The 16,936-nt window shown below is 42.2% G+C and overlaps 1 protein-coding gene across 3 annotated transcripts in view; it reads right to left on the bottom strand.

Moving 5' to 3' along the window:
* fam184ab (family with sequence similarity 184 member Ab) overlaps positions 1–2,515 on the bottom strand; it is a 125,645-nt gene extending 123,130 nt beyond the window's left edge. For 2 of the 3 annotated variants that reach the window (XM_031861576.1, XM_031861577.1), the window contains exon 1: positions 1,753–2,515. In XM_031861576.1, the coding sequence (XP_031717436.1) occupies positions 1,753–1,914 (162 nt within the window). In that variant the 5' untranslated portion in view covers positions 1,915–2,515. The remainder of the gene's footprint in view (positions 1–1,752) is intronic. The other variant, XM_031861578.1, reaches the window with a different exon arrangement.
* Positions 2,516–16,936: the final 14,421 nt, after the last annotated feature.

Here is a 16,936-nt window from a genome sequence, read left to right as displayed (position 1 = left end):
ACATAATGTGAGCATGACTGCATAAAGATCTATCCGTTGGTAGAAAATGTTTTGTATAATGTGCCTACTGGTAAAATATAACTAAAAAGTAAGATAATAAGAAATTATAACGCATGTAATATCCTTAGTGTTTATTGTCAAATAGGTCAACAGGATGTTATTATGTGGAGAATTACCCAGCAAGGTCAAAAGGCTTCTTTCTCATTTCAATGTGACTTTAATTAAAGAGCCCATGCCGCACTAAGGCTTGGCACACACCTCGCCTGCAAGGCTGCTGAATTATGATTTTATTTTTTCAGCCTCCACTTCCTCAGCAACAAAGAGAAATATGCAGAGCACAAATCTTGTGTCGGAGTCAGTCGCAAATCCTTGGAGTATATAAGGTGTCAAAGCTCCACCGAGCCAGCGGTAAACATGTGCGAGGCCCCGGCAGACCTACAGCTTGATGATAATGACATGCTGGAGCCACTGACACGCTTTGACCCCAGGAGAATGTGCTGGAGAGGGTGCTGCTCTGTCATTTTGGCAAGTGAGAGATGAAAGCACTGCACCTCGGGGCTTAACAAAAAAACAAACCAAAAAAAAAAAAAAGCTTCTGAAATGCCCTTGAAAGCAGAGTCGGTGTGGATGTATAACATCCTACAGTCAGCTGGGTCAAAGCAAATAAAATGTGCAACAGAAATAATTCCTGTAGATGAGCTCCTGGATCTAAGACATGGACAGTGAAACGTTTCCCTAGAAACTACACGCTGTATGAATACATATTTAAGAGTAATGTACATCAAAAGGCACGGGAATTCTCATTCAACACACACACACACACACACACACACACTGGCAAAAACAGCAAAGGAGCTGCAAGGCATAAAATACATCATTCTAAATAAGCTAATAAGGAAGGAGCAAAGGGAAGCGTATGGCAGCAACAATCAAGATGCCACGTTATCAGCAAGCCTGGGTGTCATTTCCAAGTACTGCTTGTCATCATGCAAGATCAAAGTTGGGAGGAAGTGCCTGATTTAGCTGCATAAGTATTTATAAACCCCCCCCCCCCCCCCCTCCTCCGGGCCAACATTAACATGGACAAGTAAAACTAAATGCCAGCACAGTCCGTGCTGCTACAGGTGATTAATGATCTGATCTGATCGTTGTCGTGGCTAATGACCCGGTATTGATGGATGCTGCGTCCGAACAGACCGGGCTCGCCTTCAGGCAGCTCTCGTTCCTCCTCGAGTGAGAAGAGGAATCTTCTCCAAACTCCGTTTAGGGATTTCACCGTTTCAGGCTTCTTCGCTCTTTTACTCCAATGCATGCTTTCCATCACGTGTTTTAAGATATTTAGGAACAAGCAGTGGCTGGATTTTAATTCGGCGTACGATTAGAATACCAAGAATGCATTTCAATTAAAAACCACGAGTCACCTCGTATTCCCGTACACCAAAGAAAAAACGGTTTTAGGTTAGCAGCGTGAATCAAACGTAAAAGTGTCAATGTTCTCATCTAGAAAAAAAAAACGAGTGCTATCTGTGTTTTATGAACACCGAAAGTACTGCAACATTTTCCAGATTCAGAAATGACTGAAAATATCGCTCTACCCGGTGTGACACGTTCATCAATAAGAGATTTATGACTAAATAGGTAAAATCTCAAACGGAGCTTGGTGCCCGGTTCTCACGTTCCAGGGTCTAACCTAAGGGGCTGGTGCACTGCTCGGGGAGAGTGAAGAACAGGCCTCGTATTAACACTCCTTACCTTCGTTAGCTGTGCTATTTTCTTGCTCATCTTCAGGTGCAGGTCTTGGGTATATTCCATGGTGATGCCGGTCTGAAAGGACATGCTGGTCGCCGTGGATGTGCTAAATTTCCCCTGACCGGCAGGGCAGTAATACTGCTGCCAACCCGACCCAGACGCCATCTTCACGCGGATGCGTAAGAGAGATATGGGCTGTAATATAAAATCTGACGGCGCGAGGGAGAGAAGACCAGCGCGCGGCGGAGTGGACCTGGGACAGTGTCGGATTTGTGCCGCGACGCAACAGAATTATTTAAATAAATGAAGCCTTTTTAGCCCAGAGACTGTTAAAAATTGACTTCATTTTGCTCTGGTCCGGATACTAGTACACCTACGGGTGAATTGTGATTTTTAAGCTCCAGAAACCTCAGCTTCAACCATCTTGTCCGTGTCCGTGTTCAGCAGTCCGAGGTGCGGGTCCTGTCGGCTGTCACCTGGCGCTGACGTAGAGCGTTTTTTCGGGCGGCTGGCAGGCTCCCGGTCGGTCACCTTGATGCCGAAATATGTCAACGGGAGCCGTTAAGAGTGTTTCTTCCTCGGTGCATTCCGGCTACTTTGACGGAGAGTGAGTGGAGATTGAAAGCGCGCGCGTGTGTGTGTGTGTGTGTAGGACAGGCTCAGCGGTTGGTTGCTGCTCCTCTGTTGCCATGGATCACCTCAACAGTGTGTGCTGCATTCACGTAGGATGGGAGCAGCGCTGCCTTCAGGCGCTGTCGGAAAACGCGACACACAATAAAGGACGTATGAGCACACATGAAAAGAGCCAGCAAACGTGGTGACAGCGAGACGTGACGTTCAAGGGCTGGATGACGTTGTTGTTTGGCAATGCCGTGATTTAAATTTAAATCAACTCAACTCGTATATGTAGTTGTTTTTCGGCGCACACACGAGAGGACTACATGACCTCACGTTTCTTCAAAATATAATGACTCACGAAGACAGAAGACACAGATCTATTACATATAGTAGGTTCAAGTTAATCAGCTGAACTCAATTAGCTTAATTAGCTGGCCTTAAACCCACTATTGCCTTTTAGTAGTCAGTTGTCATTCCGCTGTAGCCGCATCATATTGACCATCCAAAAAGTGAAGTAAGATAATATATTAAATGTCGAAAAGCTGAAAAGCCCAATAAACAAAGTAAAAAAATAAATGAAACAATTATCCAGCACATAGAATAACCTATTAGGAAAGTGTTATGGTCTAAAATTAAATTCTTAGAATCAAGAAAGTAGTTGAGAGCATTTCCATGACTTAGCACACAGGGCTCACTTCTCAAAGATTTATTTTCTATTATCCCTTCCTTTCCAGAGATGTCACAGCTGTCATATTGTAGTAAAAAATGAACCAGGGGAAGTTAGATTTTTACACGCCGTAGTGCTGGGATGTTGACAATATGTTTTATGTTTTAGTATCACAGATAAAATACTTAACATGAAAGCTTCTCATGCTCAGTTGACTGGCAATCATTCCATTGTATTCCCACTGTATTCCCATGAATCAATATTGATTTTAATAGAGCATCTTTGTTGTCAATAACAGACCAACTATCAAACTGTTAATGATATTTAATAATATACAGAAGGGCTTATGTTTTCCTCATTGTCCAAATCCATTTGCACAAAACTCAAAATGACATGTTTTTATATGCTATATGTTTTGCATACACTTAAGCTAAAAGCACATGACAAATCTGTGTCATATTATTTGGATACAATACATTAGGTGTTATACAAAGACAAATACCACGTATTGACGACAATGACTCTTAAAGTGCTCTACGTTTTTTGTTTGTGCCTTGGCTAGAAGTATCCTGGACCTGAACCAGCCATTACCATCCAACACCACTTTACTTTTGTCTGGGACATAAATGCATCCACAAATGTTTTCACATTTGAATCTGTGTCACAAAAAATTCAGGGTCCTTTCACGTTATACAGGAAAGATGATATATCAGCGTCCATTCTGGTGCTGTTCTCCTCAGCTTGCACGGCATTGCATGTTTTCATAAAGATTAAAACCTCGCCCATCTGCTGCTGCTCAAATCAATGTTAACGTTCACCGTGCCACTTTCTGTTTAGAGATTATAAATCATGACAACCAAATGTTAAAATGGTCATCAAAATATTAAATTCTTCTCCTAAAAATAAATAGAAGGTTTAAGTCCAGGATTTTATTAGTGTTCTCAACATGACAGTAAGTTTGTAAAAAACAAAAGAGATCTGTAACAGACTTCCTATTTTCTCTTCCCATATTTCTTTACCAGCGGATTTGTGCAGTAACTCCAAGTAGGGAGGTCATATGAAGTACACAGTTCTTCCATAGAACATGAATGCACCAAGTTGAATCTTCGTGACTTCACTTTATCCATCAAAGCTTCACTGAAGTGAAATAAAATATTTAAACTGACTGGAATGACAGCTGCAGGCAGTACCACACATACTCATTATCACCAGGGTGACGCAAATAGTTTTGTTTATATGGTGTCTATTTTGGCTTCTACGTGATTTTTTGCAACACTGTGGGTGTTCACTGCATGCGTGTCTGTGTTTGTATGCAGAAAAGTGTGAGAATTTTACCAGTGAATGTTTTCCAAATTCACGAGTGTGTGCATTGCTATGTTCAAATTCAATCATAATGTAGAAACAGTTCACAGACAACCATGTCATCATTATAATCAGATTAAAAGTGGACTGTAATGTTTGTGTCATAAGATGTGTGTAAAAGGGCATTAACCATCCATCCATCCATTAACATTAGTGTGTGAAGTCTAATTTAATTGCCAAATGTACAATGTATAACTTACATAGGGGTTAGCTGACATGATCAAGCCTAAATAAATTGTAAACGACACAGCCTCAGCTTTCGTTAAAAACCCCTTCCCCAATTGTTATTTTCTAATCATATATTATTAACTGTAATTGGGCACTGCATGTGTATTTCTATTTTCTGCCATACCAAAACCAAAAACACAGGATAAAAGTGCAAAGAGTGACTTAAAGAATGTGTTGCTCTAATGCAAACTGTAATTGTTAGCATTTGTGGCTAACCAATTAATTCCTTTAGGCTACTAATTAACCCTGCTTAACCCAGTTTTTGACAGGTTCAGTCTTTTAAAACGACATCATGTATTCAGCTATCAAGAGCATAATGTTATTTTTCTAATTTAAAAACAAGTCAGCCTGACACAGCGTTTTTCTACCAACTCATGGAGCTAACGTTGACGAAATTAGCCTGCTAGCTACAGCTAATACAATCTGCTAGCTTGCTACATCTGATACAGTCTGCTAGCAAAATATGTTATTTCAGCCTATACTGCTTAAAAAATGACTAAAGATTTTGAGTGGTAAATCTACCAGGTTATCATTACGAACAGTATTTGTGCAGAAAGCTTGAAAGAAGTAGGAACAGTAGCTAAAAGGGGACTAGCGATAGGTCAGTTATTGAAAGATTGACAATGTGAGGAGAAGAACAAGTACTAGCACAGCCATGCTGTATACACACACTTCATAATCACTGTTGTTCACTGAAGCGTGAAGCCAATGGGTGAATACATTCTTGTCTTGTCTTTGTCTTGTTGTGGGTCAATAAGTTCTTAAACCGTCGAGGACAGTGAAAACGTATCTGTGCTACACACAGTCATGAACACAAACGGATGCAGAAGTTTGATTCGTCTAGTTATTGGAGAAAGCAATGGTAAGTATTCACAGAGTGCATCTAATATGAGGTTAAACAAGAAAGAGCCTCAGGGTCCATCGATAAAGGGATTAAGCTCCCAGGTGCTCAAATTATTCATTAAGGCATACAAGGTTATCACACAGGCTCAGTTGTTGTTTTAGGTGCATCTACCCACTGCAGGGCATCAATAAGCTCTGACAAATCCCCCCCCCCGTCTCCAATCATTTACCACCAAAGCCTACAATGCCTCAGTTTATAAGCAGAATAAAACATTCAGGGACAAAGTGAAGCAATAGCTGACGACAGAATGTTTTCTGGTCAGGGTGATATACTGCCGTAAACTATCGTTATAGACAAGACCCGTCCTGGCTGTTCCCTGATGTCTTCTTTTATAGATCCTCACTGGAGGAATTTAAATCATTTTGTGGATCCCTTGACTTTTCATCTACATGTCCAAGACTATCATTATGAGCATGCTGACATTCTAATGTGTGTTTAAAGAGTATTACTGCCCCATGAGAAGACAGTTTGATATTTTGAGAAATACATTCCTTCACTTCCTCGTCTATAGGATGATTCCATTTTCATGTCTGTGTGTTACGTGCAAAGATGGAGCCAGGAGGCGATTAACTTAGCTTAGCATAAAGACGGGATCTGTCCAAAGTAAAAAAATACACCTACCAACACCAGCTCACACAAAACAACAAACAAGTCCTAATGGAGCGTAAAAGATTTTACTGTAACTATAGTGATCCCGCGAGGCTGTAATGTTCATTACACAACCGTTAGCACATTAGCATGGTTACAGTTCGTGCTAAAACTAGGGTTTAAAACACAGGGGAGCTACGGAGCTCAATTCCTGCTGTGGCCATCCATCCTTTTAGCAGCCAAGCTCTATACCGTCTCTATGAACTGGAATATATTGATAGTTGTTGTTTTTTTGCACATGCGAGCGCATTCATGTAGCCCCTCAACCCCCCAAAAATAGGGCTCCCTCGAAAACCATGGTGCAATTCGAACACTGGCCGTGACAATTTCTTGTGAGTCAGTGTCGACGTTCTTTGTCCAACTCTTGGCAAAAAAAAAGCAGCAAATTAGCATATTTCCCAACATGTCCCAAAGATACAGCCTCCAAGGAAGATACATTTGCTTGATCTTTGCTTTCCACTTTGTGGTAGCCATCAGAGTCGAGTTGATCATGGAACACTTGTCTTTGTTCTGGCACCAAGAGACCACATGTGACCCGGGTCTGGCTCTCACTGTATATATGGCTGACAGATTTGATTAGATTTTTACAAACTTTGTGAAACTCAGCCCCAGTTAGCTGAGGTTGTGCCAGCCTCTGGCCAGTGTCCGCCCCCGGGAACAGACGAGTATACTTAGGCCAAATCTAGTGCATCATTGATTGAAAGATGCTGAATGTGACCCATTGTTGGGCCGAGGTATCTTGAATATAGATCACATTTGGCCAACTATGCTTAAGTATAAGGAGACAGTATTGCGCATGACACATTTCCATACCCAATAACACTAAATCCAATAGTAAATGAGCTGGGCTATTAAACTCCACCAACATCTGTTATCAGTATCGGTCAATACACTGAGGTTATTGTAGTGAGAAGAACCATTATTTAGTGAGCCCAGGCCCTCTGAAGGCCACTTTCCTTTTGGCATCATGCGTATGTCATTGAGGTGGACTGCCAGGGGACATTTGTTCCTCTCTCCTCACATCAGTAAATCAATAAAACTAAAATACACTCGGAGGGAGCAGTACCCTTGGCTCTCTTTCTCTGCTTTTCAACAAATTTGGTCATCTCGCAGAGACAGGAACAGAATACCAGCCCTGTGTCCTTTCATTTATTAAATCCTGCCTTTGGACAGAAAATCATATTACAGTAACTGACCATGTGCATCAAGTCTGGACTACTACAGATAAGAAGTACTGTCACCTGCAGCAAGGCATTGTGCCGAGAGATAAGTAATGAACAAAGATGGTTTAATTGCACTTACTTAATTTAAGTACACTTCTCATTACAAGGTGACTTTCAGGTTCTGTTTTTTGTAACTTGTAAGAATAAAATGTTTCACTGTTTGCATGTTCAGTCAGTTACTGTTTGACAAAGGCTGTTACAACAAAGTGTCCCCACTCAAGAATGAATTTAGTTAAAATATGGATAAAAGGTATCAATGAGTCCTCACTGCTTAGTGATGACAATGTAGCGTGGATTTGACTTTTTTTCTTTCCTTTTCAATCGGAGAGAAAAATGACACAAATTGAGGCCACGGTTTACTAATCTGTGCACTTGAGATATAATTTGTGGCCTCAATTAAATTAAAACGTTTCCACATTTTGGTTAATTCTTGCGCACAAGATAAGCGTATACACAGAGAGCCTAGTTACATTTTGTGCAACCAGCATCACGGTTGTAAAATAACAGAACCCCTGTGCTTATGTGCACATCATCATCACCGTTGGATTCATGATTCTACACAGTTCCTTCTGCACATCAACCGGCATGTATGAAGAATGTTTGAATCACTTGAAACTTCTCGCTCCGGTCAGAACTCCCTCAGTCTTTCACCGGCAGGCATGGTTACTGCGACATCTGAGGGTGCACCCGAGGGATCTGTCCAGCAGGCCCTTCTACACCAAAGGATCCTCCACAGAAGGATGCTCCACACGAGGTGGCTCCACAGCAGGACCGCTCTACCTGGTACAGGCGGTTACACCTTCAGGTGCTACACAGCAGGCTGATTGTGAGTGTTAGAACAGTGCACGTGTGTGCTGACAAACACCATCAAAAGTCTCTACAGCTGTTGAAGCCGACTGACAGCTGATCCAGCTGTGATCCAGCTGTGATCAGCTGTCGCCGTCATCAGACACAGACGTCGCTTCAGGTGACTCTTCAGAGGAAAGGACCTTTCATTTCTCTGAAAACAGATTTCCTCGTTGTTTTCCCCTCCTCGCACAGTTTCCTTCTTCTCTCCATGCATCCCTGGTGGGAGGGACTGAGACTCGAGGAAAATACTGAAGAGAGGCAAACATGGATGCAATTTAAGACACTCGCCATGCATCCACTATATTACTATAGTTGTTCTCTCTGGTGAAGTGTTCGACACCTTCATGAGATATATCTGACTGATTTCAAATGACTGACTCACAAGGTCGAGCCAAATAAAGGACCTGCAAGACTGTGGCCTCTGTTAATCTTAGAATTCGGCAACATTGGCCTGTTATCTTCATATTTATACAGAAATATTATACCACGTAATGCATTTGTTGGCCAACATAACTCGACAAGTGGTCACAGGAGTATTAAAGTTCTGTCGTTTTGTTTGTGAGCACCGGCCTTAATTCTGTGTGGACCAGAGCAGAGATGTTGTGGTTAAGAACTTTCTTTCTGAGTTGGCATTAATCACCTGACATGATTCAGACGCGAACACACAAACATAGAGAGTGTCAGCGTTTCCCCAGAGCCACAGGTCCGCAGCCCTGCACCATGAAAGAGGTCGTGAAGCGAACCCTGCAGCAGCTGTGTTCATCAGGAGCTGCAGCTGCTGCGGGGTTTGGTTGGAGGGAAATGGAACGGGGAACGTTAGCAGCAGTGTCGCCGTCATGAGGAAGAGTGGGCAGATCCCGTTTACCAATAATTACTTTACATACTGCTGGTAACCTACGCCATCATTTATTAGTCGACTTGTATTTCATACTGATAATGTAAATCTGCAAAGTAACCAAAGCCAATGTAGTGCAGTAAGCTGTACAAGATTTGTCTCCAAAATGTAGTGGAAGTAGAAAATAGCGTAAAATAGAAATACTTCAGTACAAGTACCTCAAACTTGTACTTAAGTAAATGTAAATGTAGGCTACAGTCAAATTCCACCACTACTAATGTTAGAGGAGAGTGAGGGTTACATCCTTCTGTTGTCTGAGTTTAACTGCTGAAAGACAAACCCTAGGTTTCATGCCTGGCATTGTGTCTGCGTGGTGCAAAAACTAAACTTGTAGCCACATTTGACGGTTTCAATTTCGATGGTCTCAGCGCATTGGAGCTGTATTAGTTAAGGTGTGTGTGTGTGACAAATGCAGAGAAGCTCGTGCTCACTTTAAACTTACATTTGCAGCAGAGAGAATTCAAATGCAGACTTTGATTTCCGCTCTCCCCAGCGATGAGAGTTATATTTGGAAGTACTAACACGGTTGTGGATGTTGACGCGTTGTTATCTTCGTGCTGACAGGTTGTGTTACGAAAATGGATGCAGTTCTGCTCTGAAACGGAGAAGACAGTTTAACCCACTGACAGCACTGCAAAAATGTTGCTCGGGGATTTTTTTTGAAGCCAACTCATGTGAGTTTTTACTTTATATCACAAGTATAATAAACAAATTGACGTTTGAAATTTTGCAGCATCGCTAAAAGCACCTCAATACCCCAAATGGTGAGGCAAGAACTGGGCTAAAGGTTTTACTGCTCTCTCTTCAGATTGGGGGTCTATGGATCTTACATCTTGGTACAGATATAGTACATGTTCTAAAGATCCACTTTAGAAACCATTTATAGATGAAGATAATTAGATATATTTGTCATTCTGTTTTGACCGACATCTCCATCACTCTCGTTGGCTTTGCCTCACTTGTTTAGGTCGGGCAAATACCCCTTTATCATACTTAGTAGTACATGGAGGTTTATTCAGCCAGAATAACTGAAAACCCAGACGTATCGCATCATTTTGATAAAAAAAAAAAAAAAAAAAGTAAATGGAAAAAGAAACGGTGACCTCAGTTAAATCCATCACCATCAGCAGACACGTCGTAACGCCCACCTCTACTTTGGTCTTTGCTATAGTTTATCAATCACTTATGATTGTGTGTGTGTGATGCGAGCGCATATGTGAGGGGTGATCACTGTTTGTGATGATCTGTAAATGGGGCACATCCTCATTTGACTTGCCCTTAATGAATAATGAAGAGGGACGTGCTGGCTCAGCTTTAGCCGACTCCATTCTGGAGATCAGCTCTTTAATCGCAACATGACAGAGCAAAGCGAGGCTAATGAAGATATACGATGTGTGCGTACTCCGAACACTGTGTTTGTATATTTCTGACACACATTAAAGCACTGGTATTTTAGAGAAGAATGAAAATGGGGTTGAGCTGTGGGAAAATTGATTGCGTCTGGTGCAGCTAAATGATGGACTGCTCTCTATTGTGTACTGGGGATTGATTCGGTTACTGCAAACACACACACACACGTTTGCCATCCATCTGTGTTTCTATTTTTAGCGGGTATAAAATTGAGGCACACATTCTGCTTCACTTCTTCAAGCTTAATAATTGGAATATTTTAAAAGGTCTAAGCTTCCTCTTGCAGAGGGAATACAGACTACCACAATCCAATTAGGTGAGCCCGGTGGCTCACACGAAAAGTAATAAAGTTGACAACATAATAACCACAACAATCTAATCTCTCCTCGCTCTCTGAAATACACGGAGTGCGGCGTTAACACCGACGGGCAAAACGATCAGATTGGAACATAATTTCATAACTTTGCAGAGAGTTACTGTGTGAGCAAGTTTTACAAAAGGAAACAAAGTATTAGATTCAAAGCATATCAGTCAGATCACAACAGCAGTTCCAGTAAAAAATGATTCATACATCACCGGCTCACCTGTTTCTTATCAATGTTGGGATAATATGTTTCCATCAGATCAGATCTCAGACCAAAGAAATCTGTGTCATAAGATGAGCTTTAGTGTTTGAGTCTGGCTCTCAGGAGAGATGTTTAATGGCTTGTGATGGTCTAAATGCTGTTTACGAGGCTTTTCCCACCCTGACAAAGATAACCGTGTTGGAAATACACACACTGGATGGCTGTTGTGCCAATACATTTTTGGCACAGAAATAGGCAGATTGATTAAACCCAAAAGTGGATTTTATCACACTGCTGTCACACCAGTTTTGGCAGTTATAAGGCTGAGAGGATACAACTTGGACAGTATCAGGAGCAATAAAATGAGTTTTCAGAATGTCAAACTTTCTATCAACTTATGCGAATGTCCTTTAATATTGCGTTTGTGTCAGAAAACGGATGAAATAAACCTTGTTCAGCCACTCAACAAGCCACCTGTAAGGCCATGTAGTCTGCTCCGGCCGTCGCCATCTTGGCAGTGACGACACAGCCAAACTCCAAATACGGGCACAGCGGTGCATCATCGGTGGAGCTGAGGCGGGCTCAGGTGACGCAGCGGAGCAGACAGCTAGCACCTATAGCGATCCTAGATGGCACCCACCTGTCGCTCAAAAGGGGCCACGCCCCAAAGTCAGAACCAGGTCGGCCAGTCAGAACAGGTACAGGCGTCCCAGGAGGAACTTCACTGACAGGAACTCTTATAGAAGTTCCTCAAGAACACAGAATGCCAGACAAGCATGCATATGTATGTATGGCCTGTTCAGGGATTCAGCGGGTATGTGCTTGTGTCAACGTGTGTGTGTGTGTGTGTGTGTGTGTGTGTGTGTGTATGGAAATGAATTCAAAGACACTGTGTCACTGCTGTCATCCCTCTGCTCCCCTGCCAGCTTATGGAGAATGCTTTAGAGTAAATCCATATCTCGTCTCTCTTCTTTCTCTGCATCCTCACTGTTGGTAAAGTGCAGAAGACTGTCACCATTATTCACAGCGTAGAAGTGTCGCCTGTACTGATTTAACATGCAATTATAGAGCGGTGGCAAACCTCAAGTTTCTTATGCTATTTATGTGTTGTTGTTTTTTATTTTTGGAGAACTTCCATGTTTCTTTTTGAAAAACTTCTGGTGCTTATTTTCAATATGTGGGGTGTTTTTACACTCATTTTAAACCCCATGATTAACAATAAAAGGCACAGTTAGTTTGTCTTTATTTAGGGTCAAAAACGGTCCAGCAAGCAGCACCAACCACTGCAGTACAACTCTCTACTTATTGTCCTTAACCAATCAGGTTTAAGATAACAATGTTGGTTGTTATTTAAGTCTGGCAGAGATGGAGCAGAAAGGCTTATTTAAAACTTATTTCTCCGAAATATTGAAGCCAAATGGCAAGTATTTTTACAACTGTAATGTCTTCCTGTGAGCTGGTTTGTGCCCATATGGACGATGGGAAATGACAGCTTGACAAAAACAAAAAGCAGCAAAGAAAAATGGATGCAAAACTTACTGCCATACTTCTACCTTTCAAATGTTGGACGGAGAAATGCTCTAGGCTGAGCCGAGGCTGTGAGACCTGAGGAAGAATACATTACGTTAAACGCTGGGAACCTCATCCGCTGGACTCTGAAATAGACAATGGCTTGACTTAACTGGGACAAGACACCATGAAGATGATATTTGATTGAAACTGCGAACAACCAGGTCGACACCAACTTTGAAAGATGGCTCTTCTATCATTGAGGAACCTGCATCAAGTGCCTGGACTCAGCTATCCTGCCAGAATATGAGAGGAGGAGATGAGCGGGATCTGGGTTTTCATTCCATCTACTGATGTGGTGGACAAACCCACTACAGGACTATTAGGTCTTAAGATGTGTAACTTTATATTCTTCTACATTTAGCAAGTTGGGGTCCAACCTCTTCAGTAAATGATGAACTGAATGAATCAATATGAAGAACCCTTTTTGAGACGAAACATGCTGAATTTGTAATTTAGCCAGAAAAGCTGCAACGACGAAATAAAACCTATGAATACTGTATATTCTGTGACGCTCTGCAGAGCTGCAGAGTCCTCTGCTGTGACTAATGGACACTGACCCGATGACTGTTGTGCACCTGCCGAAGCTGCTGCAGTCCCAATGTGGAGGAAAAGACATAGACAATAAGTTAGTCCTCAGACAATGATCACTGGGACTCAGAAATCAAAATTCAAGAAGCACAATGAGATTATTGACTGCTGTTCTCAGGCCGCGTATTGAAGTCGATACTTCTGCATATTTTTGTTGCTTCAGAGCCGCTTCTCACATTTTTTCTTACAAAACATGAAAAGACCATCAAAGGCAACAATAAATGAACAAAGACTGACCATGCAGCAGAAAATAAAACCTATCATTATTAAAGACTGAGTTAGGGAGTATGATGACACCGTTTTTACAATTCGCTGTGTTTGTATTGAATTTAAAGGGCCAGCGGGGAATCTGACAGCAGAAATGGAATATGATATTTATTCCTATGTCCTCTTTTTAACTCACAGATGCCAAAAAAGCTTTGTGAAAAGGGTACACCGGTGTTTCCTTTGCTTACAGCTCCTCGCTACTCAAGGCACATTGTAGGAATTGGGACGTCCTTCCAGACGGGGCGCTGAGATCATTTTTCGCGGTCACAAACCAAAGACCAAGATGGCACAACATCGAGAAATGAGAGCGGCCCCATATCTCAGCCACTACATCCTACACACTGGTCCTCTGACGATCGAACGCTGCCTCTGCGTTATGAGACATCGTTGTGCTGTGTGATGGTCAGATACCTCGAGGAGTCGCTCAGCCCGTGACACAGAGAGAACTGGCTGTTCTGTGGTTGCCACACAGGAGGGATCGTTGGTGTCACGACACAGGCCTGTCCTCCTGGACTACCACGCTAATGAACAAGAGAAACAACAAGTCATTACATAATATTGCCATGGCTAGGAAAGTACATTACTTGAGTAATATTGCTGAGATGCTTTGCTGATTATGTTTATATTAATACTGGTAGCTCACCGTCTTGGGAAATACTCCTGTCTCACTTTACTTCTGAGAAATAGATGAGAAAATTGATGCCACTCTCATTCAGAGATCGTACTGGTGTTTTTGGATGGCTTCTCTCTTTTTTTCTTGAGTTAATCTGACATGTCTGCCGTGGGCTGCAACTGCAGTTTGTTGCTCTGTGTTCTTGTGTTTTGGGAAACTTTGTTTTCTTGGTAACATCTCAAGACAACTGATCTTTTGCATGACCTGAAATATTGAAATTGTAGCACGAAGAAGCCCTCTTCCTATCCGTCTCTCTGTCCTCTGGCTTTCTTTCTGTCCGTCCGTCTTTTGCGTTTCCTTCTTTTGTCTTTCTCCTCCAAAAGGCTGCCAGAGGTGGTTTTGCAAAAACAAAAAGGAATTGGATTTGTCTTTCGGCGAAGTGTGATGGAGGCTTTGAAAGCTGAATAGATGGGAAAATATCAGATAAAAGCTCAAAAGGAAATAGATCCAGCAGAGTAATGAGGCTGTGGAGGGGAGGACAGCATTCTGTATGATGATATATATCACAGGGCATAAAATCATGTTACAATACTTCATCCGTTTTGTGGGTGAGAGGATTCAATTCAGACTCGAATGCAGCGAGCATATTGTCCATATACACTGCGCAGTGATGCGCCGCATACTGAAACATCTATCAAATTGTTTACAAGAAAGTCGAAGAACTTTTTCAATGAGATTATTAAAACGAGGAAGTAAAAAGACTAAATATGAGGAACAACCCTGAAGTCTATCTTGTCTCTGTTGTTCAATAAAAGATGAGCATAAGAGAGAAAAACAGTTCCTCCTTCAGGGTTATTGTGGCTCAGCACATTTACTCTCTCTCTCTCTCTCTCTCTCTCTCACACACACACACACACACACACACACACACACACACACACACTTTCAGGAATGCAGAAGCAGAGGTTGTGTCCTCCTGTTCTGTAATCGGCTGCTGCTGAATGAAAGTTGTTTACTATTCAAAGCTCCGCTCTATTCTTCTTGTTTAAACAGAGTATAATCGGAGTCCTCTGCTGTTCGGCGGGTAGACGAAAGGACGGGGGGAGAGGAGAGGGGGAGGGAAAAATGGGAAAAGTGGAAGGAGAACGGGGAGAAATGAGAAATAAGTGAAGCGTGGAAGTAAGAGAGGAAGGAGGATATTAAAGGAAGAGTTCAAAGGAGACTCGGGGAAGATATTTGCATTAACCAGCAGGTGTATCTAATAAAGCTATCGATACGAGCGCCTCTATTAGCTTTGCTCAGTGGTGGTTTAAGTATTCACATGCTTTAGTTAAAGTTACTGTGAGGACCTTTCATCTCAATGATGATGTGTCTTCATGACTGGCTGTTTCTATATCGTTATTCTCAATGCTCGTCATCGGTGCCGCTGGTTCAGATTACGCCGAAATCAGACAAAATCAAGCCGGTTCAGGAGGGAGGGAAGGGAGGCACGAGAGAACCAGAACCAGGACTTAACGCGGCAGCCTGTCAGACCCCACTGCTGTGAAATGAGAGGTTCTCTGACGGGACTCTGGCGCTCAGAAACACTACCGCTGTTGTCCACAGGGGTCCCCAGAATCAGCACAAGAAAAAAGCTCCTGGTAGTGGCTTTAAGTAAAACTATAGGCTGCTATCACACTTTGAAAATACTCCACTACAGGTAAAAGTATTATCAGGAAAATGTATGGAAAGTAGAAAGTACTCATAGTGCAGTGAAATGTTCCCCGTCAGCGGTTTACAATTACATACGATGTTTCTGGTTAATGTGTATGTTGATGTGTACGTTGCATTTTACTGCTGTACATGTGTAATGGTGCTTACATCGCCGTCCTGTGAGAACCACGTGTCTCTAAAGAGACACAGAAGCTCAGAGAAGCAGCCCTGTTGGCAGCTTTGTGAAGATGCATTTTCCAGCTGATCCAAGAGGCTTTTTTTAATTAGCTTAAAAAGAAGTTTACTTTAGAGTAGTTTACTTTCAAGTAGTTTATTTAGCTCAAGGAGAATTGAGAACACATAAAGGAAAACTTCATCCTTCATGGATGAAGAATCGTAATCTGCGAAGTAAATAAAGCTGTCCGATAAATGCAGTGCAGTAAAAGGAGGGTATGACATTGCATGAAATGGAAATAGTCAAGCAAAGTACGAGTAGCAAAAACACATTAAAATGTACTCTGATTCCTCCACTGGCTCTGTGAGGGATTGGTTACGTGTCCGCGATGTGCTTCCCTGCTTACCAGCCAGTCATGTGCTGAATCATGCTCAATTTGAGCTCTTCCCTGCTTTGTTTATGCATAAATACATCTAAACACTCCCCTGTGTGTCACCTGGCAGCTCTGCAGCCGACGGATCGTTCATCATCTCTTTGGATCATTAGAGAAATAATAAAAACACAGCGAGCGAGTCCCCCGAGGCCCCTCCACCGTTGTGCTGACTCACAGCTTTGTCATATAAACAGCCATTCACACCGATGTCCGGATTGATGACACGTTTCCCTCAAACATTATGCCGTCAATTAAACAAATCGCTGGCAATGAATCAACGTGTCAGTTTGAGAGCGCCATCCAGCTCCATTCAACAGACATTAGCTGCATTTAAACAGGTTTATCGGTGCACGCGCTGTACGGCAGAAAGGGTTCATACAGCGTGCAGACACGTCACACTGTGTAGAACTGAGCTCCAGTCCACCATACATTTGGAAAGTTTCTCTTTGCGTGTGAAACATTCAAACTCAGTCAGCG

The sequence above is a fragment of the Anarrhichthys ocellatus genome, unplaced genomic scaffold (assembly GCF_004355925.1).
Source record: "Anarrhichthys ocellatus isolate YVR2014 unplaced genomic scaffold, GSC_Weel_1.0 scaffold25, whole genome shotgun sequence".
NCBI classification, from domain to species: Eukaryota; Metazoa; Chordata; class Actinopteri; order Perciformes; family Anarhichadidae; genus Anarrhichthys; species Anarrhichthys ocellatus.
This window is presented reverse-complemented; position numbering and strand designations above follow the sequence as displayed.